The sequence below is a fragment of the Dendroctonus ponderosae genome, unplaced genomic scaffold (genome assembly GCF_020466585.1).
Source record: "Dendroctonus ponderosae isolate FM_Combo_2020 unplaced genomic scaffold, Dpon_F_20191213v2 Dpon_F_20191213_3, whole genome shotgun sequence".
Classification (NCBI taxonomy): domain Eukaryota; kingdom Metazoa; phylum Arthropoda; class Insecta; order Coleoptera; family Curculionidae; genus Dendroctonus; species Dendroctonus ponderosae.
The window spans coordinates 15,682,459-15,706,274 of NW_026018508.1; the positions used below are offsets into that span (position 1 = coordinate 15,682,459).

At 41.2% G+C, this 23,816-nt stretch overlaps 6 protein-coding genes across 7 annotated transcripts in view; 3 read left to right on the forward strand and 3 right to left on the reverse strand.

Moving 5' to 3' along the window:
- LOC109538534 (protein 60A) overlaps nucleotides 1–953 on the reverse strand; it is a 4,850-nt gene extending 3,897 nt beyond the window's left edge. The window contains exon 1 of the mRNA XM_019905793.2: nucleotides 600–953. Coding sequence (XP_019761352.1) covers nucleotides 600–774 — 175 coding nt within the window. The 5' untranslated portion in view covers nucleotides 775–953. The remainder of the gene's footprint in view (nucleotides 1–599) is intronic.
- A 552-nt stretch (nucleotides 954–1,505) lies between these two features.
- On the reverse strand, nucleotides 1,506–2,615 carry LOC109538538 (protein CWC15 homolog). Of its 2 annotated transcripts, XM_019905799.2 has the most exons (4): nucleotides 2,258–2,615; nucleotides 2,062–2,200; nucleotides 1,869–1,998; nucleotides 1,506–1,810 (listed from the first exon to the last, which is right to left on the reverse strand). In XM_019905799.2, exons 1-4 carry the CDS (start codon nucleotides 2,386–2,388, stop codon nucleotides 1,551–1,553), a joined length of 660 nt encoding a protein of 219 aa, XP_019761358.1. In that variant the 5' UTR covers nucleotides 2,389–2,615; the 3' UTR covers nucleotides 1,506–1,550. The 2 variants fall into 2 exon arrangements, with proteins under 2 accessions (XP_019761358.1, XP_019761357.1); XM_019905798.2 differs by having other exon boundaries at nucleotides 1,869–2,200.
- A 169-nt stretch (nucleotides 2,616–2,784) lies between these two features.
- On the forward strand, nucleotides 2,785–5,097 carry LOC109538536 (cysteine protease ATG4B). The gene is made up of 8 exons (XM_019905796.2): nucleotides 2,785–3,064; nucleotides 3,152–3,319; nucleotides 3,376–3,553; nucleotides 3,612–3,691; nucleotides 3,741–3,865; nucleotides 3,919–4,152; nucleotides 4,432–4,567; nucleotides 4,624–5,097. Exons 1-8 carry the CDS (start codon nucleotides 2,932–2,934, stop codon nucleotides 4,680–4,682), a joined length of 1,113 nt encoding a protein of 370 aa, XP_019761355.1. The 5' UTR covers nucleotides 2,785–2,931; the 3' UTR covers nucleotides 4,683–5,097.
- Nucleotides 5,098–5,143: 46 nt separating this feature from the next.
- Nucleotides 5,144–7,207, reverse strand: LOC109538533 (protein phosphatase 1L). The gene is made up of 2 exons (XM_019905792.2): nucleotides 6,739–7,207; nucleotides 5,144–6,677 (listed from the first exon to the last, which is right to left on the reverse strand). The coding sequence occupies exon 2, from the start codon at nucleotides 6,605–6,607 to the stop codon at nucleotides 5,159–5,161; it is 1,449 nt and encodes a 482-aa protein (XP_019761351.2). The 5' UTR covers nucleotides 6,608–6,677; nucleotides 6,739–7,207; the 3' UTR covers nucleotides 5,144–5,158.
- Nucleotides 7,208–7,599: 392 nt separating this feature from the next.
- On the forward strand, nucleotides 7,600–17,593 carry LOC109538525 (dedicator of cytokinesis protein 9). Its single transcript, XM_019905777.2, has 19 exons — nucleotides 7,600–7,998; nucleotides 9,015–9,131; nucleotides 9,184–9,484; nucleotides 9,541–9,707; nucleotides 9,762–9,933; nucleotides 9,991–10,714; nucleotides 10,782–10,972; nucleotides 11,028–11,281; nucleotides 11,333–11,662; nucleotides 11,853–12,419; nucleotides 12,474–12,620; nucleotides 12,681–13,323; nucleotides 13,374–13,877; nucleotides 14,054–14,320; nucleotides 14,402–14,683; nucleotides 14,745–14,953; nucleotides 15,010–15,772; nucleotides 15,825–16,116; nucleotides 16,537–17,593. The coding sequence occupies exons 1-19, from the start codon at nucleotides 7,900–7,902 to the stop codon at nucleotides 16,769–16,771; spliced, it is 6,264 nt and encodes a 2,087-aa protein (XP_019761336.2). The 5' UTR covers nucleotides 7,600–7,899; the 3' UTR covers nucleotides 16,772–17,593.
- A 5,046-nt stretch (nucleotides 17,594–22,639) lies between these two features.
- LOC109538646 overlaps nucleotides 22,640–23,816 on the forward strand; it is a gene marked incomplete in the record, with an annotated part of 4,559 nt that continues 3,382 nt past the window's right edge. The window contains 1 exon segment of the mRNA XM_048665287.1: nucleotides 22,640–22,719. Coding sequence (XP_048521244.1) covers nucleotides 22,669–22,719 — 51 coding nt within the window.

Genomic DNA, 23,816 nt, shown 5'->3' on the forward strand with positions numbered 1-23,816 from the left:
TATCAGACACTTAGGTGCAAGATTATGCCAAAATTTCATGTTTTCCGGCCCGTTTTTGCTCATATCTCGGAGGCAAAATGAGCAAGAACGCTCATGTGCACATCATTCTAGAGAGAAATGAATGGCCTTTTTAGAAAGTGAACCATGGATGAGAAAATATTGGCAGTTTTCTCGAAAAATGCTTGAATTCAAGAAGTTTTTTTTGTTGCAAAATCCACTTGAACATGACGCTGCTTTTTTCGAAGTTTCTCAAGAACCATTCGAGCCCCAGAATTCGTTTTGGCATCGTTGGATAGAGAATTGAATGTGGGGGCGGGTCATGACCCCCCTGGATCCGCCCTTAGTTGTAGATACCATTAAATTTCACCTTAAATCAACAGCAGATTAGTTCAAAGCGAATTGGCTGCGTTTTGATTAAATTTGCTTTGCACTCCAATCAGTGAATGTAAATTTCCCGTAAACTCTTTAAATAGCGATTTTTTCCACCAATTTAACACTGAATCTTTTTCACCCAGTAAATAACGCACAAATCTCCATGAAGGTTGCAAACCGTGGCACTGATAGAAGTGAAACTAGCTTCTGTTTCCCTTCATACTGACCGAGCAAATTCAAAAACTCCATTTCCAGCTCCCGTTTTTCCGCGTTGGTCATGTGGCGATCCAACGAAGTCTGTCCCATGCCATTATCAACATAAACCCCTGGTTCAACCTTGCAGGAAACGGGACCGAACAGGAGAAAACCCGCACCGAGCACCAGCAGGATAACAGCCCGCATTTTCTACTAACAGAAAAGAGTGGCGCACTTAAAACTCCGTCAATTTTCGTGCTTGTAAGAAGCTGACGCCCACAGCTATTTTAATTAGAAAATAACTTGAGACGATTGCCTGCTGCGGGCATAGTTTTGCTTGGCGCGGTGGAAAGCAAAAGCAGGTACTCTCGGATAATGAAACAAGTTCTTGAAATCTTTGGTCCCCTCCACGATCGCTGATGGGTTCGAGTAATAAACTGTTGCGGTTCACCTTTGCTACCTGCTGCTGCATGGTTCGTCCGCTCTCAATAGAACAATCGTAGCCGATTAGGGCCTTTTCTGTTTAACAAAACACCGTTTCCGACTTAGGACTGATTGTTGGCGCCCCCTTGAAATCTTCAACAAAGAGTGGACCACCTTCTTAGCCGGCGCCTGTTTGACTGAAGTGAAACGTCCTTATCGGATCATAAGAAAGGCATTTTTGCCCCCTGCAACTTGATTTATTTCCCTTCTGGTTCTAATGAGTCACTAAGCAAAAATGCCTCAGGGACTGAAAGAAGTTATTCGCATTGCCGGGAGCGAAACTGGATTAAATAGGAAAGGCACTTTTGGGCTAAAAATAGCCCAGGCGAAGCGCAATTTCAAATGTGGTCATCAGCGATGACTGATTTATGCCGCAAAAACAAACGGTGGATAATTTGCTTGGACGCTAATTAACATACTGCTGGGTTTAGGAGTTTTTTTAGAAAACAACCAAAAACTATAGTAAATGTTTTATTTGTTACCCTCAAACCATCAAGTCTTTACTTGACATATTTCTCCATAAACTTCTTGTGGAACTCTGAGCGAAGGGAATCATTTATAAACACATTGCTGCGTTTTTCCGGCTCGCTTTTAGCACAGTTTTTGAACACAACATCGTCATCCCATCGCCTTTTGACTTTGTGGTCCACTTTGGCCGCTCCTGCTGAATAATGCGTGAGCAACGGGTTTCCACTGAGGATGTTTTCCATTCTGATCCGCTCCTCTTCTTGACGCTTTTCGATTTCCTTCTTGGTTTGATCTGGAAAATCCCCAAAATAATCCCCACTGATAACTAGAAACTGGAAGGTTCTGCACACCCAAAGCTCTTTCCTTCTTGATGTTGTTCAGCTCCAGAAGCAGGGCCTCGGTGTCGTCTTCATCCTCACTGCTATCAGATTCGTCTTCCGGATCCACTGGATCATCTGCATCCAGACTTGCAGCCGGCACCTGAATGAGCACAATAAACCCATCATTTACTTGATAAGCTCTTGCTTTTATCCCTGATAGTACCTGATCCAGTTTCAACCGTTTACTGCTTGCATGGTCGGCGCTTCTGGATCCGCCTACTTTCTTATGGCCTTCTCTATCCTCCAGCTCCCTGCGGAAATCTCTTGATCGGGTTTCCTCTTGAGTCCCTTGTCCATGCTCCCTAAAACATAGCAATAAACAACCGCACTCCACTAACGGCACATTGATGTGCGCTCACCGATATTTCAGTTTAGTATGTCCTGGTAAATCGCGGCTGGAGTACTGGCGTGAAATGGCGCTTAGATCCTTCTCATTTCGGCCTGTGCCCCCACGCGCTGGCTCGAAAGTTGGTCGGGCAGCAGTCGTCATTTTTCAATAAAGCACCACACAAAACACGATACCAGTTGATAGACAGGCGTGTTAATTTGAGAAAAATTCCCAATTTTCCTTAGTTAAACAGGAATTGTTTATATTCAAATTGATTGTATTTATACGTAGATTGTAGGTTAGGTGTCAAATCTTCTAGAGCATACAACAAGGCTTCTAGAGTCATAATTGTTGGCCCAGCAGTGGCGCCAATTGGATCACGTAAAACCCCATGTTTGTATACGATTTATCGATTGAATTGTCTACCGAAGGTGCGTGATTTCTATTCATTAACCACTGCAGAATGCCGACAATCAAGTAAAGGCTGGAAATGTATGAAATAATGCAGCCAAATAGGAAAAAACAATTCTGGCATGGGCTCTGGCTATTGGCAGTGCTGTTCTTGACACGACAAGCCGCGGATTGTTGACACGAACAGCTGATTGAAATCCAAGAGTCATTTGAAAATCGCCACTTTTTGTTTTCCAAATTTTGCACATGTCCTGCACACATTTTTCACATTCAGTTCCAACGCAGTAAAACTAAATGTGCAACGCAACAAGGGACATAATGGATTGCATGTTCGAGGCTGTGCTCGACTCCACTCAAGACCCCGATGACATTCCCCAGAGCACTGAGCCCGTTTGGCTCTTAGGAAAGAAATATCATGCAATTAATGGTAAATCTGCTGGGAGCATGCCAGAAAATCAGTGTTTCGTTTTGAAGAATTCACGAGAAAATTCACAATTTCAATTGCTTCTTTCAGAACTAAACACCATAAGGCAAGACATCGTATCAAAGCTATGGTTTACATATAGAAAAGATTTTGTCCCCATCGGGGGCAGCGATGGGAAAACTTCAGATAAAGGCTGGGGCTGTATGCTGAGGTGTGGCCAAATGGTGCTAGGACAGGCTTTGATGAGTATACATTTAGGCGAGTAACAAATTCCATCCCATCAATCCTGCTGGATAACTGGGGGGTAATTTCAGGCAGAGATTGGCAATGGAATCCCACCACCAGAGATGCAACGTATTTAAGTATTTTAAAGAAGTTTGAAGACTCTAGGAAAGCCCCATTTTCAATTCACCAGATCGCTAGCATGGGGATATCGGAAGGGAAGGAAGTTGGGCAGTGGTTTGGCCCCAACACTGTTGCCCAAGTTTTGAAGTGAGATTTCTCGATTTTGCAAAACCGTGAACTAGTCTAAAGCCCAAAATGTTTGCAGAAAATTAGTAAAATTCGATGAAGGCAACGACGTTGCCATTCACGTAGCTCTGGACAATGTAGTTATTATAAGTGAAATTAGTGAGTAGCGACCACAAAATAAACCCTTGTATATACAACTAGTTTGTAGGAGACCTTTGCCTCAGTAAAGAAACAGCGGATGTTTCCACACCGCATTGGAAACCACTCTTGCTTATCGTGCCCTTAAGATTGGGCCTCACGCAGATGAACAGCATTTACTTGGGAGGCCTAAAGGTAAACTATTGGCCATTTATCTATTAGTGTTCAGGGCCGATTTTGAATTTCAGCAATGTTTTCAATTCAAACAAAGTTTAGGGATAATAGGCGGCAAACCAAACTCGGCCCTCTATTTTATCGGTTACGTTGGAAATGAGGTCATCTATTTCGATCCACATACAACGCAAAAAGCTGGATCAGTAGGGAACAAAGACACCAGCGAAGAAAAGGACGTTGATCTGAGCTACCATTGTAAACATGCTTCTAGAATGAGTATGCTAGGCATGGATCCCTCAGTAGCTGTGGTGTGTATGACTGTAGAAGTTCAATAAAAGTCCAAACAAATTTGGTTGAAACTACAAGGTGGCTGATATGAAGTGTCTTCTAACATATCTGATGTGTATCTCGCCAACGAACTCATTTCAAACGTCTTCAAATAAGTAGAAAGTTTATGTATGGGACTATAACTTGATTTGAACTTGAAGACACTTATTCATATGAGCCACACAGTATATTCAAAAGCAAAACGTTATTTTTTCAGAATTTATCTTTTGCAGCTAACTAAAGCGGTTTTTTTGTTCCAGTGCTTCCTTTGCAGATCTGAGGCCGATTTCAACGACCTTTGCCAAAACATCAAGGACCAACTGATAAAGACTGAGTCGCAGCCTCTCTTCGAGGTTTCGTTTGAGAGAACCGAGGAGTGGCTGTCTACCGTTGAAGGCAAGGGGGATTTGGATTTAGCCAAACAACTCGAACTCATTTTGCGATTGTTTCAGAGCTAAACCTGTCGGGTCTAAGCGACCAGTCCGATCAAGAGGAATTTGAGATTTTATAGTCAAGCAAAGGAAACGCACGTTCCAGAGCATGTCATCAAATTGTACGAATTTCACTTAGAATTGATGGGAGACTTGATTAGAGAGGGGAAGGACCCAAGAACCATATTTAGAGGTTTCTATATAATTTGCCATTAACTTTTTTTACGATAATTTAGAAATACTTTCGGATTGTCGAGCCTTTATACGAATCGTTTGGAGATGCACACATTACCTCTATGTTTACTGTGAAACTATTGTATGTTGTAGATACGTTATATATATCTGAGGCGGTTATACACTCACAAAGCCTTTTATTTTGGGTATTTTGCGGGTGCAAGCACCCAAATAAAAGCCTTTGTAAGTATCGGCAGTTGCTTTTTGCACCTGGTCACAATAAACACAAGGGCCTTTTTTGAATATATTTGTAATTAAATCGTTGCTGGTTTCTTTTGGTTGTTCGACCGGGAATAAAACGCGATCGATCGCAATAACAAATTTATTTCTTACTACTATAAAAACCAAAGGAATTGTCGGTAAAATTGATGACAATCACTGTAATATTATCCATGCTGCCTCTGTAGTAGGACTGCAGCGTTATGCTTTTGGCACCATAGTCCGGTTCACTAAGGCGTTGCTTGATGAAGTTAATAGCATCCTCGTTCGAGAAGATGTCCCATAAACCGTCCGATGCCAGGATGAGGAACTTGGGCTTGTGGTCCTTCAGGTCGAATGTTAACACGTCCGGATTTGCAATGACTAACTTCTTGTCTTTAAGCGGATAATCGCCCAGCGCCCTCGAAGTGGCCAGAATGCCCGCAACTCGCCAGACTCCGTTGAAAGTCACGAATCCTCCCGCTTCTTTGATCCGTTTTCTCTCCCGCATCTGTTGCGGTTTGTGGTCGAACGACAATGGAATAGCATTGCCACGACTATCACACATTACGCCGCGTGAGTCTCCAACGTTAGCCACTATTAGTTTATGATCTTCCAGTAAAGCTATGAGCGCAGTGGTTCCGGCCACGTCTAGCGACTTTTTGGCCACTTCAACTAGACGCTCATCGGCGGCTAGAACCTCATCGGTCACCAGCTTTTCGTAGTTGACGGTTCCAAACTTATCAAAGTACGATGTTATTGGAACTTTCTTCATGCTGGGTGTTAACTTCAAAGGCCTGGCGTCTCTAGTAATCGGCTTCATGTTATCCAGCTTGCTCAGGAGTTCATTGTCGGTGATTTCCTTCACTCCTTTGATGCATTCATCGGTGGTCGAGCTGGTTCTTTTAAAGCTTTTTCTTCTCTCCCCAGTTGTAATGGGCGTGGTGGGTTTCTCCGGGTCTTTCTTCTCCTCCTCCTGCTTATCACCGCTGTATTCGGGGTCGGCAGGTTTTCCAGCTATCAAGTTCTTGATCTGGACTACTTTGCTGGATAAATTGTGGATTAGTTTCTCTTTGGCATAGTTGGCGGCGAATTCGCCCCCGTGTCCATCGAAAACCGCAAAAAGAGCCACTCCGGTGTTATTTATGTTGTCGTTGATGACAAAACGGTCTTCCATCTTGGGCCTTCGCCCCTGTATAGCATAGGCGGCTATCGGGCCCACTTTCATCTCCCAACTTTGCTTTTCCACATCGCCGACTGCAAACATGCCCAACTTGTCGACTTTCATCCTCGGCCGACTAATCGTGTACTGCAGTCTCCCTAACAAATTACGACTCCATAGGTCAAGCGCTTGCATATAGAAAAAAAGAAGAAAAAGCATTGTTCCGCAGATGATAAACTCGGGCCTTAAGATATACATTCTAAGCATTCTCCACACGTACGATATGTATGAGATATTACTTTGAGTTATGTGCGATACTTTCAAAGGTACACTCCATGCTATTCGGGTGATCAGTTTAACATGAGAAATGTAGGTTTGGTAAATAATTCGGTCGTCTAATTCGTCTTCCATAATTCGTTGCGATTTAAGTAGCGGCTCTAATGGACGGCATTAAGTATTTTCGTAACTGCACATCGTGATTCTACAAAAATAAACCCCAGTCACTATTATTAGACTATAGGCTTAAAAATTACAACGCTAACCTTATTGCAGCAACACAGGAAGCTCACTAGCACCCGAATGCGGTTCCCCCTTACTCTAAATCACCGTTGAGATCCCTTTATTCCATATAAACATCACTGGGAACTAATTGTTATTTGTTATGAAACGACTTATTTTTATTTCTTTCCGTCCCTGTCCGTCCAGACAGCGGTAGTATTTGTCAAATGCACTAACCAGCGACCGAAATAAACTGGATTATTTACGATCTGTATCCAGTTGCACAGAAACAGCGATATGTTCTGTAGGCGAATCAACAAAGAACATACATTGCCCAATAAATGTAATTAATCTCCACTCAATGTAGGTCTGACAAGGAACATTACACCCACTGCTAGGACTCAAATGGATAAAGGAACTACATTCGGGAATGAAATTGTTGATTATCCATAGTTCCTGGATGGAAAACGTCACGGAATGGTCACGGATTTGTCAGAAATGAGGTTAGATTGCAGTGTCAACAACAACTTCCAGCTGCGTTGCCACCGTTCAGCATGTAACAAACGCAAATCTTTAAAGTGGCGTTATTCAACCGAAGATCTAAATCTTTTCAGGGATTTATGCGGGCACTTGACAACAGCGCAATCAGCAGCTGTTTACACAATTTACACCGTTGGCAAACTTTTCCTGGTTTCTCAGATATGGCTCAAACCTATTTTGAGCATCCGCAATCAGTGATGAGAAAAACCAACGCAAAGAAAAAATTTGCAAGAAATTACTAGTCATTCCAACAAGGATGAGCTAATGTAGCCCCGACTGGATGCTTTTGGACAAAAAACCACCCCCGCTTGGGCAGGTTTTTTTAAAATTTCCTCCTGGCATCATGGGCGGTTAGAAAAAGCGATTTAAATCCCTAATAGACCGCAATTTAAATGTCCAGAATTTGATAAAACCACAGAAAACATTAAACATATAATCCCCTATCAAAAGGGCTGGAAAACGTGGCAACAGCCAAGACCGTAGTGTTATTTAGAGATAGCTTACGTCATAGCTGTCACTGTCACGTTGTGTTTTGAAAAAGAGGAATGCAGAATAATGCGAATGTTGTAAAAAAAATCGAATAAAAAATCGAAATGGGCGTTATGGTAAATAATGTCGATATATCGGTGATACCAAGTTGTGAACAAACTAGCGGACATTGAACAATGAGTGAAAGAAAATTTGCCAAAGGTCTAGGGAAACCAGGAACTGCGGCTCAGCTAAGGGAAACAGTCTCTCAAGTAGTTAGGGAAAATACTGTAAATGTAAGTTAATTGAGTGTTACTTGCGAAAGCGAACGAAACACAGCAAAAACCAGCCAATGTACATACATTTGAAGCCTAGGCAGGACATCGTATGATTTGTTTTGGTCAAGTAATAACAATTTCATATAGTAGTTAATAGTGTCTATTTTTGATACCAAAATAGCCGCCTCTGAGCTTTGCCAATAAGGAGCTATTTATATTTTTGCAATAAATCTCGCTGCACACTTCGAGAGACCACTATAAACAAACGGTCACATACTTCGGCAAGTACGAAGCATTTCGCTGCTTCTTGTACAGCACTTGACATGCATGCTAATTGAACTTAAATTAGCAATTACGTGCATGGTACAAACATTAAGGTCCATATAACATTGAAAATGAACAGTGGCTTTAAGTCAGGCTTTGCGATATTTGTATTATATTTTGTAAGGAAGTGGTTGGCCACAGTCATGCTTATCTAACTGTGTAACTTCATCAGCAAATCAATGGGGAAAAGCCAGGCAAGCATTACATCTACTTATTGTTAAGCGCCCGCATTATGTTTCTGCAATAATAATTAGTCAATTGTGTTAATTTATGTACGAAACTGTATTGGTTGTGTGAATAACGCAGTGAGTGGGACGGCCTGGTCTCTGTATGTTTTTTTACTAATTGGGCTCTAGACATGAATTTTCCGTTTCCAGGCCAGGTAGGATTATTAAAGTAAAAACATTTCGTTTTCAACTGGTGAATTTTTCGGGCTTTTAGGCTGAAGGGCAACAACCGGTCTAAAAGCCCGATAAAATCACCAGTTCCAAGCAACGTCCGCGATAGCCCGACTCATTTAAATTTGGCTAAGTGTTTAAATGGGGGCCTGTTTTGTCACTGCTTTGTGCGCTAACAATACACTTAAAAGCTCTAATAAAAATCAATTGAAGCAGGAATTAAACTCTATTATCGCTTCATAGTGACGGTTTTGCAATTTGCAGCCTGGCTGAATGGCATTTCACATGTTTAATTACATACGTTGTTTGCAGAGCAAACCCAATCTAGTAGACCCTCTGGATTTCGAACAGTTTCTTATCAAACACCGGACCGTTCTTCAGAATGACCCGCAAAGGGAGCTGCTGCTCTATCCAAACGATGATATTTCCGTAAGTACGTGCACCAGATAACTGAGGAAAACTTGATTTTTGCCGTGTTTAGCAAGTGGTTTTACCCCGACGTTGTCGGACAATGTCGCCCACCCTTCCATCGGAAACTGAAATGGAAAACTGCAGTCTCTTTACCAAGCAGTGCATCAAAAATTACTCGACGAATTGGCAGGTAGTTCACTTCCGATATGCTCAATACTCTGGCGGCTATGCCGATTTGCCAAATTTACCCGCTAGCTGTAATCTCAATGAGGAATTGTACGAAATCGACATCGACGAGGACTCTGGTGATATCAAGTCTAGATCTGATAATATTACCAAGGAAGGCTGGTTAATGAAAGGACCAGAAATTGGTAGGGTTTAAACCACTCTCAATCCCTTGGGAAAAGCTGATGGCCTTTGTTTTAAGGATCTGAAAGAGGATTTGTAAATATGGGCTCCAAGAGCTTCAAGAGAAGATACTGCTATCTGAGGCAGGAAGTCGACGGCACGTACATATTGGAGATGTACAAAGATGAGAAGAAAGGCGAAGCCAAAATGACGGTTGTTATGGACTTTTGCACTGATGTAGTGAAGGTACTGTGGTGCTCCATTGAGCGATAACCCTTGAAAAAGCACTGGGCTTTTCAGAATCTTAAAAGGGGGAGATACTGTTTCGAGCTGCGAATGACCGCGGGGCACAAGTCGTATGTTCTAGCAGCCGAAAATGAAGGTGACTTCAAGGACTGGCTAACTAAGCTATTTTCTGTGCTGCAACAGTACAAGCTGCAAGAGGAAAAACGCGCTGCATCCTTAGAACGAGGCAAGTTTCTATTATTAGTCTAATCACTACCAACTAATTAATGGGTATTTTACTTAGAGCGCAGCACTCCACCGCCATCACCCCAAGTGCAGTCTTTCGGCACACTCAAAGGCTTGGAACAGAGCATGAATCCTCAACTAATGAAATATGCCCGGGAAACCGATATTAGCATAGCGCTCTCTAGAAAAGAATCTCGCCAAAAACTCTTCCTCTTATTTCCCCCTTTGGCCATGAATATGAAGTCGCCAAACTCTAGTCAAGACCACATAGAACCGTTTAGAGAGGTATTTGGTAACAGGGTATTTTTAAAATGCGAAAACATTAAGTTAAAGCTGCAAGTGGTTGACGAAAAGGATAATCTATGCCAAGTCGAGCCATACTACACGTCATTGTGCCTATTCGATGTGAAAAATGGAAGAAAACTGACTGAACATTTCCATTTCGATGTAAATAGTGATAGTATTCGCACAACGTTTACCAATAATGGCTGTAACGAACCGTCACAACCAAAACTAGATATTCTGCAGAAAGTCTCATCAGAATGGCTGTTGTTTTCTAGACAGGGACTGTTTAATATTACAAATCCCCATCCCGATATATTTTTGTTCGTTCGAATAGAGAAGGTGCTTCAAGGTGGCATTAATCAGAGCTCGGAACCGTACGTTAAAGCCAATAGGGATCCGAAAATCGGCATTAAATGCTACAAAAACATTGCCACCTGTTGCCAAAGACTGGGAAAATACCGGATGCCTTTTGCGTGGACTGCCAGGCCATTATACAGGTGAGAATTGCACTGAATACCACAGTCAACAGGACGTTGTTTAAGACAAGTGTGTTCATTCTTCTAGGCTTTATAGCAATGAATTAGATACAGTATCAGATTTCCATGCCATATACAGACAGGAAAGTGGCAAAATGTCCGACGAGGAAGTTCTCAAAATACTCTCGGACTATAGAAAGCCCGATAAGTTTAACAAATTCACTGTGATTCCTGGCTCTTTGGAGATAAAAATTTCGGCCCTCAGTGATCTGCCTCCCAGTAAGTGAAGGAATCGAAGTAAGTTTTACCTTACTAATCAGCCGTTTGGGTTCAGATTGCTTGACTGCTTCCCTGGCCCCGTTAAAGCCCTTTCCCTTACCGCCGACGAATCAACCGACCTTTGAAATAACCGAATTTGAGGGCCAGTCGGAGAAAGACGTGCATCCGTACACCACATTCGTTAATCACATGTACGTGTATCCGCATAGCCTGAACTTCGACACTCAAAAGATTTTCACCAGAGCCAGAAACATTGCGTGTGTTGTGGAGGTTCGCGACAGCGACAATGAAGAAGCCCAGGGCCTGCCAGTAAGATCGGAATTTTTATGAAATATTCTTTAGTTAGTTTTGCCGTTTCAGTGCATTTACGGACGGCCAGGACAGCCACTGTTAGTTTCGAGCATGTCCTGTGCAGTTTTGCACCACAACACAATCCCCTGCTGGTACGAAGAAGTGAAAATCCGTCTGCCCACTAATATTCTGTATTCGCACCATTTGCTTTTTACTTTCTATCACATTTCCTGTGATCTGACCAAGAAAAGGGATAACGGTGTCGAATCGTGCGTGGGATATGCGTGGCTACCGCTCTTGCAGAAAGGAAAATTGAACATGGATACTCAGTTAGTTCCGGTGGCTGCTCATCTTCCTCCGGGATATCTATCAGTACATCCGTTCGGACTTGGAAAGGGAGTAAGTGTACAATTTGATGATTGAAATGTGATTGAATGTGAATGAAATACAATTCTTTCACTAAATCCCAAGAGGAAAGTGTTTCAAAGTACGTCCATTCACTTCGGAAGATCTCCGGTTCACGCGATGAAAGTTGAACGCGAAAAATATTATTCAAATGTGCGTTTTTCTCTAGTAAATTTGTTTGCAGAATGCTGGTCCGGAAATCTCATGGGTAGACGGGCAAAAGCCGATTTTCACCGTCGGTTTCAGTCTGGTTTCGACAGTGAATACCAAAGATCAACATCTCTTCAATTTGTTCGTACATGCTGAACGTTTGCTGGACCCAAAGCCCGCTGTTGTTCCTTCGGAATCGGAAACCTGCAAGATCCTGAAGGCATTGCATGCCATCCAACTGACCACTTTGATCACCTTTCTGCCCACTTTGTTCAATCAGCTCTTCGGCTTGTTGGTGGTGACAACCAGCGAGGAAATCGGCTTGAACATTATCAGGGTGATGATCAATTTGGTGAATATGCTGTGCGACTACAACAGGAAGGACATTCTGAACTCTTATGTGAAATACAGTTTTGTGTCGTCGGAGACCAAGAAAAACACCACTGTTCATGAAGAGCTCGCCAAACATTTGCCGGCTATCTTGGATCCGAATAATCCCGACTTTTTGGTCATTAACAAGTTCATGCATCATGCGGACTTTTTCTTTGAGATTATGACCAAGAGCATGACGCAGCATCTGCTGGCTACTGGCCGAATAAAAGTATGGCAATTTCAATGAGTTTGAGATGGAAATGTGAGCTTGATGTTGTTTCAGATGCAGCGTCACGAAAGGTTCTCCCAAGAATACCTCAGCCAATTAAACAATCTCAGTCAAGTGTTGATATCATACGTATTGAACAAGTACAAGGAAATGCCACTGGAAACGAAGGAACTGAACCAGAATTTGGCAAACTTTTTCAAGGTAAATGTTCCGTCTGATCGTGTGTCCGTCCGAAAGTGCAAGTGTGTTTTTCCCTTTTAGCGATGCCTGTCACTAATCGATAGAGGATTTGTTTTTAAGCTAATCAAATGGTACATGGATAAGTTTAACCCCGGTGATCCCAGAGTGTTGCAAGAGTTCAAGTTTGCCTTTCTAGAGATTGTCTGTAACCACGAGCATTACGTGTCGTTTAATCTCCCTATTCAACAGTCGAAACTCAGTCCTAGAAATAAATCTCCCGATCCCCTGGATGAACTGACCTTAACCGAGACGTTTTGCAAGCATCACTTTATCGTCGCATTACTTTTAGAGGAAGTTAAAACGGCGCTGAACGAAGTCACCTACATCAGAAGAATCGGGCTGAACACTTTGCGAAATCTCATTGCCAAGCATGAGCTGGATGATCGCTATCAGAATAAGGGCCAAATGGCCAGGATCGCCTTAATTTACCTGCCCTGGTTGTCAATTGCTATTGATAATTTTAATAGGCTGACGTTGGAGGAGAACGAAGAAAGGGGTGGCGATAGTTTGATGAATCGCATGTCGTCCAGCAGCTCTTACTTTTTTGGTAAAAGCTCGGCGAGCGAAAGCACGCCGAGGAGTCACAGATTCACTCTCCACTTGGATAAGGATAGTCCAATGCATATACGGAACTCTGCATTCTTTGATGCCATTGCTGGTCAATGTAAGCCCAAGAGGAACCTCAGTGGCATTTTCATTACGTTTCTGTTTCAGCTTTGGTAAATGGGCATTCTTTAAGCATCGACTCAGATATCTCTGTTCTGTCGAGCGACGACAAGTCCATAGCCTCGCAAGACACCACAATTATACGCGAAGGCCCCTACAAAAACGGCGGCGGCGAAAAACTGCACGAGCGGAGCACGTCGTCGCATATGCCCAGATACGACAAATTGCAACCGCCTGAGATCAAAGATGTTTTATTAGCGTTCCTATTTGTGGTGAAGTATCTGAACGACGAGCACTTGGTGATGTGGTGGCAGTCTTTTCCCGAGGCCGACGTCATTACCTTCTTCAGTGTGCTGGAAGTGAGTCTTCACTGGTTTAAGTACGTGGGGCTGCGGAACGTGACCGTCGTCAAAGCCCCCGATGCGGAGAATGTGAAGCCGAAGTCCAAAAAAGCTCACACTTTGCCGGCGCGAATGAACCCTTCGGAAATCAATCACGAGAATTCCAGCACTTTGGTCATTCATACAAACAGGGAGAATCTGGTTAACAACGGTACGTTTTCTAATGCTGCGTGCAGAACTGAAAAGCCGAGTCTGAGCCGCGGAAAATTTCTTTGAGGTTTCCTCAAAACACCCCCAGAAAATAGATCGTTTGTCGGTGTTTTGACGAAGTCGATTAAATGATGTTGAACACAGCAGTTTTGGTTGGATTCGAACCCTCTGTTGCAGATAATGAAGTTCACAAGAAACAGCAAGCGATGTTCGAACAGCATCTGGCTTCCGAAGTGGGGCTGATAACAGTGGACTGCATCGGGCTCTACTCGATTCATTTCAAGAAGAAACTCATGGCCGGCGGCAGCGACAATGAAGTGATGAAGAAACTGTTCGATCTCTTCCTCACCCTGATTCAGATCGGGCAGAGCGAGAACTTGTTCAAGCACGTGTTTGCAGCCTTGCGGGCTTTTATCAACAACTATTCAAGCTTATTTTTCCAAGGTGAGCGCGTTTCCTCAAATCTTCAATCAGAGCGAGCGCTGCTGTTATCTTGTTTATCTTCAATTTTTGCTATTTTTACAGGCAACGCAGTGTTATGCGGGAAACTGTGCTACGAACTCCTAAAATGCTGTAACAGTAGAGTGGCTTCAATCCGGCAGGAATCCTGCGCCCTTCTCTATCTGCTGATGCGAAGCAATTTCGAGTTCACGAACCGAAAGGGTCTGACTAGGGTGCATTTGCAAGTCATCATTTCAGTGTCGCAAATGTTGGGCAACATTGTCGGCTTGAACAATGCGCGGTTCCAAGAAAGTTTGTCGCTCATCAACAGCTACGCTTCAAGCGATAAGGCGATGAAAGGAACTGGTCAGTACTGGTTGTGGATTACTTTCTTGGATAAAACTGGAGCTTGACGTGTTTTTCGTAGGATTTCCTACGGAAGTCAAGGACTTGACCAAGCGGATTCGCACGGTGCTGATGGCCACAGTGCAGATGAGGGAGCATCATCAGGATCCGGAAATGCTGGTCGATTTGCAGCACAGTCTGGCCAACTCGTATGCTTCCACCCCCGAGTTGCGGCACACCTGGTTGGAAACTATGACAAGAAACCATGTGAAAGATGGCAATTTTTCTGAGGTAAAAAACCTGCCAAATCCTTACTCTTATTGAATTTAATGTGTATTTTCTTCAAGGCTGCTTGTTGCCAGTTGCACATCGCAGCCCTAATGGCCGAGTATCTCAAACTAAAAAAGATCCAGTCGTGGGGCGCTGAGGCCTTTTCCAGCATATCCTCGAACATCCCCAAAGACGAGAAGGGTTTGAAACTAGACTCGGGGGTTCAGGACATTCAGTACACCGAGTTCATTTTGCTGGAGCAGCTGGAAACTTGTGCGGAATTCCTGGACAAGGCCGAGCGCTATGAAGTGATGGGGGAACTGTTCAAGCTGATTATCCCGTTGTATGAGAAAAAGCGCAACTATGAACAGCTGAAGAAGTGTTACCAGAACCTGGCGCTAAACTACGAGAAAGTCATCGAAGTGAATCGGACGGGCAGGAGGTTGTTGGGCAGATATTACCGAGTCGGTTTCTACGGAAGTTCCTATTTCGAGGACGAAAGCGCCAAGGAATATGTGTACAAAGAACCGAAAGTAACTTCGCTAAGCGAAATCTCCGAGCGACTGGAGCGGCAGTATTTGGAGAAATTCGGAGCTGATACCGTGAAGATGATCCAGGACTCCACACCGGTGGTCCAAAGCGAGTTGGATCCCAAATTCGCCTACATCCAAGTCACCCACCTGACGCCCTACTTTGAAAAGGTGCAAATCGAGGACAGGCAAACGGAGTTCGATCAAAACCACAACGTCAGCACCTTCATGTATGAAACACCTTTTACGAAAGACGGCAAAGCGCGAGGAAACCCAGAAGAGCAGTGGAAGCGCCGAACGATACTGAAAAGTACTTCCGTTGCTTTAAGTTGATTACTTTCACTGTTTGTTCGCTCTTTTAGCAACCTACACTTTTCCTTACGTGAAGAAGAAAATCCCCATTGAGTCAAGGAAAATTCTGGAAATGAAGCCCATCGAAGTGGCGATCGACGAGATGCAGATCCGCGTGGCTGAGTTGGAGGACGTGGTTTTTACCCAACCTACTGACGCAAAGAAACTGCAACTAAGACTGCAAGGGAGTGTTTGCGTTCAAGTAAACGCCGGGCCTTTGGCGTATGCCACTGTTTTCCTGGATCCTTCACTCTCCAATATGTATCCAGATGATAAAGTCGAGGAACTCAAAGACATTTACAGGTACAGAAGCTTAACTTCTCTCTGGCTGTTGTCTTTTACTGAAGGTTTTTGGGTAATATTCTTATCTTTCCTGGGTCTCAGTCAAAGTGTGAAGTAAACATTTTGAAACATCGTTTATTTCATTACGTTTCGGCGAGACAACAGCGCCATCATCAGATTTAAAATTTACACAAACTCATGATTGGTAAAAATCAACGTCCTTTTCGGTCAAAAGACCTAAAAGGACGTTGATTTTTACCAATCATGAGTTTGTGTAAATTTTAAATCTGATGATGGCGCTGTTGTCTCGCCGAAACGTAATGAAATAAATAATATTCAGATTTTTACTTCACACTTTGACTGAGACTCAGGAAAGATAAGAATATCATTACAAGTACACGCAATCAGGAAAATAAATCAGAGGTTTTTGAATATTTTTAGGGAATTTCTCAAAATCTGCTACTCGGCGCTACAAATCAACGCCAAATTGGTCGCTCAAGACCAGCAAGAGTATCAAGAAGTGCTGAGGCAAAACTACAAAAAATTGTGCACATCACTTTCCACATTATTCGGGGAATCTTTGTGGCCGCATGACGATATGGGCAGTTTCAAGAGGAACAGCATGGCGGTGTTTAGCCCAGTGAGTGGAGCATCGCAAAACTCCAGCACAGCATAAGTAGAAAAATGTCCAGTGGTTTTGCAGGATTGTATTGTAGGTAAATTTTATCGTTAACTTATTATAATCGCCACTTTCATATGGAACCTGCAGTGGAGTAGACAAACGCGTGGCTTGTCGCGCTTTTTCAATGTTAAGTTCTGCGATTCACTGAAGTTTAGTTAGTTAATAACTCCAACTCTTGTACATATTGAAGTTTTCTGGAGGTTTCCAAAATTTCCACTTGCAGCAAGGGATTTTTTGTTTTCAATGAATCGGATCGGTTTTGCCATATTACGCGTACATTTACAGGGCCTGGATGGTTCATTGAATATGTACAGCCGCGAAAGCTTCGCAAAATTCCTCTCTATATTGTTGTAATTAATTCTACTTAATAGTCATTTCGGACGATTCTGCGATCTAAGCGGTTATTTTGTTTTCGATATTTTAATAGTGTTATATAGTTTATAAGTTGAGCGTGATTTGTTTCAAGTTTTCCAAAAAAATTGTTTCTATTGACTATTACGTTGTTTAGTTTATTCGATAAATTTTCTTTTTGTTGTTCAGTGGCAATTCGATATTCATTTCCTGAAAGTTGATGCCTTCCAGAGGTCAATTTCAGTGCTTCAGCGATTTGCTAGGGCACACAACATTGTCTAATTATCTGTTACTCGTTTGATGTATGTATTGTCGACCCGTAAATCTGTAGCGTTGTATGTATTTTACTCAGGAAATTAGGGCTTTAAGAGATTTATTGTTTAGTGTACCTATTGAATTTGTCGAGAAAAAAACAGTTCCAAAACATTGTGCGCCCATAAAATATAGCACGTTAAGTATCGAAAATGCTACTTTTTTTCACGTGAAACTTTGGTTTTGTGTGTGTTGCGCTGTGGAGAATAGTGCAATTAACCAGTCAATTGATTTTTATAGCAGCCACTTGTTCTTGAGACTGGTGAGTTGCGGGTTTTTAGGCCGTGGTGGATAAGCATTTCCTCCTGACTCCTTTCCGTACGTTCGCACGGCCTAAAAGTCGTCGCAAAATTCGCCAGGTACAGGCAAATGGCCACGAAAGCTTAACTCTTTTGCTAACTTGTTCTTGTGCAGCAATTTCAACTCGTGGCAGAATAACCTCGTGGTCTTTACGATTATCAGTGAAGATGGGTTGATGATCGGGTCCTTGACAGATTTATCCGATAATTTAAGCGGTTTTAATGTAAAACTGAAATTATAATGGCCAAGCACATTAAACTTGACCGCCTTTTGGTAACCACTGAGACGAGGATGGTGCCTTATTAGAACGACTGATCTTTGTAATCCGCTTGTTTATCTATCGTGGAATTTGCGGCAATTAAATTATTTACGCATTTCAAGAGCCTAACTTCCCAGGACGTCACCTATTGAAGACGATGCCGCTTTATTACAGCGGTTGCATGCACTCCTTTATTTGCATCGCTTCGAAATTATTGTTATAATCAATGGCTGTTTCCTGATTCGATTCGATCGGAAGATTTCTATTAGCTCGTTAGGCCTTCTGCTTTTGTGCGAATTAAGTGATGGGCCGCGGCCCGTTGTGTGAAAGATAAAGATTCGTCGAGGCCACCAGACCCTGATCAATAGATCATAATTGCTAGTCTATTTCAGTATGCATTAGCAATTATGTCACCTTGATTTTGTCGTGTGTATGTAATGCTTTTGATGGAATCATTAAAGGTTGCTAAGTGGGAATGTGATGTGTTGAGTCGAGGATTTCCCACTGAAAATCCCATGCAAGGTACACAACTCTTCTAAACTGTTCGCTTTCGGCTAATCTGATAAATAAAGTGTGTCCAAATTGAGGCTGCTTGTTTTTAGCGCGTCTATAATGCAAGGGCGGATCCAACATTTCCCCATCCATGGTTCACTTTCTAAAAAGGCCATTTATTTCTCTCTACAATGATGTACAAATGAGCGTTCTTCCTCATTTTGCTTCCGAGATATGAGCAAAGACGGGACGGAAAACATGGAATTTTGGCATAATCTTGCACCTAAGTGTCTAATATTCAAATTTCGCTTTCTGGGTCAAAACTACTCGAATTTCCTCACTCGCGTTGTTACGACTGAATCGACTTTTCAATTCTCTATCCAACGATGCCAAAACGAATTTTGCGGCTCAAATGGTTCTTGAGAAACTTCGAAAAAAGCAGCGTCATGTTCAAGTGGATTTTGCAACTCAAAAAAACCACGCAAATCTAAAACTTCTTGAATTCAAGCATTTTTTGAGAAAACTGTCAACATTTCCTTATCGATGGTTCACTTTCTAAAAAGGCCATTTATTTCTCTCTAGAATGATGTACAAATGAGCGTCCTTGCTCATTTTGCGTCCGAGAAACATGCAAAACGGGACGGAAAACATGAAATTTTGCAATAATCTTGAAAGATGATTTGAATTTTGAATATTTAGAATACTGAATTTTTGTAAAACTGACTTTTTGAGTAATGTATTTTTGAAAATTTTCCTGCGTTTTGCGGCGACTTTGTGTTCCAAAAATGTATTACAGGTATTCTTACGGAAAGAAGCCCAAATTTTTCATTTTCAATTATATTATTTTTGGTGCAAATATCAAAGGTCAAAGATCAAAATTGGTTTTTCTGAAACTTTCAGCAACTTTATTTAAGTACAGCCCTGTTTGTCTATGAGTCAAATGGAATGTACGCTGTATAACATGTGAGCATTCATTTATGTGCTGAGCAGTTTTTTTTATATAAATCAGACAATTGTGGTCCTTAATACGTGTTTTTGCACTGTTTGTTTGCATTTTAATAAGTAAAATTACCCTGTATATTTAGGAGACTGTTTAGAACATTTAACATCGAGCTGCAAACTGTTGCGTTAGCGGTCATTGTTGTTTGTCAACATTGATACGAGATGAAAAAGCAAATATTCTCGGCCTCATAACTAATTAATTTAAAACCGGCCAGACATCGGACTATTATAATACTTTAGTTTCATATTTTAATCGTTAACAGTTTTACATAAAAAACTTTTACATTCCTAATCCATTGCAGTCTTCAATGCCGTTTGTTTTGTGATATTTTCCGAAGCAAAAAAATGTAATTCTGACCGAAAATAGCATTGAAAAAAAAGATCCAACTAAAAAGTGGTTGGAAAGGGATCAACTACAGGGTGATTCAAAATTGGCGACATTCCTCTGGAGGTGTTTTAGGAGAACGGAAAAAATAGTGAAAAAAATTAATTGTCATTAAAAACCGAGAAACTTGTAAAAAGCTACATCAGAAAGACGGCAACAATGTTTTTCAATGTAACCTGTATAATTAACATTACGTAAATACCTGTTCCTTCGTAATTATTAAAAACTCCGGCAACCATCGAAAAATAGAAAACGTGACATTAAAATAGATAAGGATAAACGGTAAATTCAACAGGATTGGTTCAATATAGGTATCTACTTTTTGTAAATGTCCAATAGTCAACGAGATTAGTAGTTTTCGGCGGGAAACGGTCCAATTGTCAACGGGAAACGGCGGCGTTTCGTCAGGAGTTAGAAAAACGGATTTTTGCCCTCGTATCGAACAATATTTTTTATTCGAATAAAGAAGATAACACGAATAATAAGTTATAATGAATAAAAATAACCAAAAATAAAAGCCGTCAACTTCATATTTGAAATTTGATGTCAATGCCATTTTTGAAAGTGTCATGTTTTGAGGTTTATAATTTTTCAAAAGTGTACTTTTGTAAGCATATACAAGTGAAACAATGAGTGTTGAAAATCCAAGTGCTGTTTTCACGGTATAATGTTTGTATAAGATGCATATTTTGCATAAAATTTGAGATCTTTGAAAAAATTGTGTTTTACTTGTGGCAACATCAGCGAGTGCAAAAAATAGACCATTTGTACGACTTTGAGACTGAACTTGTAACAAAGTTATAATTTACAAATTGTAAGTAAACTTTAAATTATGATCAATAGTTCTCTATAAATCTACGTAATTTATAAAAAATGCCTGTTGTTTACTTTTTCCTGAAAATACTTTATGACAGTGGCACGTTCAATTTGTCAGATTTACTTTTGCGCACATGTGCGTGAAAGTAAAACAAATGAACAGTAAGGAAAAGTGCTTCTTTTTGCTCATCCCTTCTGATCGAAAAATGGCACTTTTAGATTCATTCGATTAAAAATTCTGTTAAAAAACGTGGTTATTGTTATTAATGACAGCGGATATCCACCTGTAACTATCAGTTAATGACAAAAAACATCATTGCCGCTTTGACTTGAAAATTGTATAAAATAGAGAACTTTTTCAATGTCAAAAATTTTCGTAATTTTTCTTTTCGAATGCTTAAGTATTCCAACACGCTACCAATAAAAAATGGGACAATTTCAAAATATTGCTTAAAAACAAAGTTGAAAAGCGATTTTCAATCTTCTAAAAATTATCGAAAAAACATTTTTCATATTTTTCTGGTACTTTCCAAGTGAGCCCTATTACCCCCTAAAAGGAATGACGCCAATTTTGAACCACCCTGTATTGTGAGTACTCTTTTATTACCGTATCGTGAGCCAAAAGCGACATAAAAGTGAACGATCTTAACCATTAATAATATTAAAGCCAGCTTTTCGTAATAAATCCATTGCATAAATGCGAAACAGTGATTTGAATAACATACAAATATCGATTTGTCTCTATTATGACGTTACAACTATAGTTCGCTTACTTCAATTTACAAATTACGTCATGTTGATTGATGAAAATGTCAAAATGTGGCTCAAAATCTACGTCAATTGAACGTCTAGTCATATTGGCAGTTGCCTGCGTTGGGATGAAAATGGTAGTCAGGTAAGTGGTTTTCCACCAAAAATCTACATTTTACCTGTGCATTTGTCAGCGTAAGGTATAACTGTCGCCCTACGGAGTTTCTCAATAGACTATAGTACGAAACCGTGAAAAATGGCCCAATATTTTCGATTATTTCCAATCTGAACGGCCTTAGAATGAAGATACAAAATTTGAGGCAAATCTGAGCTCTTTTGGAAGTTTTCTTCCATTGGATGTCTTCTGGGCAAATTTCACATGCATGTTTGTTGACCTTAATCTACTGAAATCAATCCATGTCGAGTATGTTTTTCAGTTCAAAATACAGGGCGATTCAAAATTGGCGTCAGTCCTATTAAGGGTTACAGAGGCTCACTTGGAGAGCATGAACAAATATAGTAAACATTTTTTCGAGAAGATATTAACGTTAGACAATAGAATTTATCCTTTGTCATTAAGTATCCTTTTGAAATAGTCCCATGTTTGATTGGTGACGAGAAGAAAAAGACGACCTCTACTTCAAATTTCAAATTTTTTTGATCCAACTTCAAAGCGGCAACGGATTCTGAAATGCGAAAAAAGAGAGATTGGCCCACAACTTAAATGGCATGTTTATGCAAAAAATTGACTGATTTTAATATCGAAACGATCACGAAATGCAAAATGCGGGTCGAAATGTCGAACTGCTATTGCTCGATTAACCTTTTGGTATTTTCATTGTAAAGCGAAAAAAAACGGTAAAGTGCGATCCCTCGCATAGTCTTGACTGACATTGACTCGGATTGCTGGCGAAAGTCATTTGATGGCAAGGTCACTGGTCCAGCCTTATCAGGTGTAAAGGTGCTCTAAATTGCTGCTAATCATTAAAGTTTACTAGGTAATCAGTCCGGGGACAAGATGAGCAGCAATCAAACCAAACGGCCCACATGGAAAGGCCATAGTTTGCTCGATTAATTCGGGCTTTGCCCTCTGGGCAGCCTCATTAGAGGGATTTTTCAAACCCCCATGAAAGAGGTGGTGGCGGACAGCATCGAACGTAATTCGCGCGGTCTGCGGTGTTCCCCCAAAAGCGCTGAATAGGATCTTTACCAATAGGTATAAAGATGACTCTCACTCTCGCTCGAAGATTTTGTGTCGTGTTACCATCCAGCAAGGTAAGGATCGTTTCAGGTGTATGTGTGATACTTTTTCTGAGTGGGTGTGCTCATTCCTTCCATACATATAAAGCGCATTTTGGATTCCTCATTTGGGCGGTAAGTCGGCCGTTTTGGCCATCTATTTAAACGAACTTCTCCCTACTTGGTGGTGTTTTGTAAGTTTATTGCGCCTTTAGTCAATTTCTTCGCCTTAATTACGCTGGTTTAAGTCAAACAGCACTTTGGCCGATTAATGCATTAATTCGAAAGCTTTACATTCAAATCACCCATGCCGATTTCTTCAAAAAACGGTCCACAACTTTATCTTCTCTCGTCCCATAAATACGAAATTATGACCATTTTGTCGTCCGACTAGTTTCTGCAATAAGCACCGGTACATTATGTAATCCGCTAAAACGCAGGTAGGTGGTGGTTGCTTTTCAAAAATTTGACCTGCTAAAATCTGGGTAAGTAGTCTCAACTTTTAATCATAATTAATCGCAAATTAAACGATTAATTAACTCGGATTTTTTGCGCCACCCCAATCTTATATAATAAATAGCTGTGTTTGCCAATCCTGGTCGCTTATTTGTGTGTGTGTGTGTATATACAGGGTGATTCACCATTGACTAAGCGAAAAATCGGGAAAATTTGCACCACAATCGGATATCGCTTAAAAATATTTTCAGCTGCGCAACGTGGCCGCTTAGATCGGAAAGTACCTACAACTTTGATATTTTCAATGAGACACCCTGTATATCCTGCACGTTTACACAGGCATAGATCTGATACAAACTGCTCAAGAAAATCGACGCTATACGCATAAATGGAACTTTGGAACCGGATAAGTTTCGATTTTTTTACAAACTTCTTGTTGGGTATTTCGCCTCAAAAATTTTTGTCGATAAGAACGAATTATTTATCATAAAGTAAAGGTATCCTGCCACACTTTTTTCTTTTCTAATTGGAATTTTCTCTTACAGCTTGAGCCTAAGTGTGTTGCAGGATATCCTCTAGGTGATAGTTCTTGATTACTTTTTGATAAATTATTCGTTCTTATTGCGAAATAGGAGCACTATTTATCAATCTGTAATAAAAGACGTGAGGAAATTCTG

Bases quoted from the DNA above. Each gene is read 5' to 3' on its own strand.
- LOC109538538 (XM_019905798.2), bottom strand. From the start codon at position 2,388: ATGACGACTGCTGCCCGACCAACTTTCGAGCCAGCGCGTGGGGGCACA. The intron at 2,201-2,257 runs GTGAGCGCACAT...GCTATGTTTTAG, and splicing joins CATACTAAACTGAAATATCG to GGAGCATGGACAAGGGACTC. The intron at 1,811-1,868 runs GTGTGCAGAACC...GGGATTTTCCAG, and splicing joins CAAGAAGGAAAGAGCTTTGG to ATCAAACCAAGAAGGAAATC.
- LOC109538536 (XM_019905796.2), top strand. From the start codon at position 2,932: ATGTGCAACGCAACAAGGGACATAATGGATTGCATGTTCGAGGCTGTG. The intron at 3,065-3,151 runs GTAAATCTGCTG...TGCTTCTTTCAG, and splicing joins GAAATATCATGCAATTAATG to AACTAAACACCATAAGGCAA. The intron at 3,692-3,740 runs GTGAGTAGCGAC...ACTAGTTTGTAG, and splicing joins AGTTATTATAAGTGAAATTA to GAGACCTTTGCCTCAGTAAA.
- LOC109538533 (XM_019905792.2), bottom strand. From the start codon at position 6,607: ATGGAAGACGAATTAGACGACCGAATTATTTACCAAACCTACATTTCT.
- LOC109538525 (XM_019905777.2), top strand. From the start codon at position 7,900: ATGAGTGAAAGAAAATTTGCCAAAGGTCTAGGGAAACCAGGAACTGCG. The intron at 9,485-9,540 runs GTAGGGTTTAAA...CTTTGTTTTAAG, and splicing joins AATGAAAGGACCAGAAATTG to GATCTGAAAGAGGATTTGTA. The intron at 16,117-16,536 runs GTACAGAAGCTT...GAATATTTTTAG, and splicing joins GAACTCAAAGACATTTACAG to GGAATTTCTCAAAATCTGCT.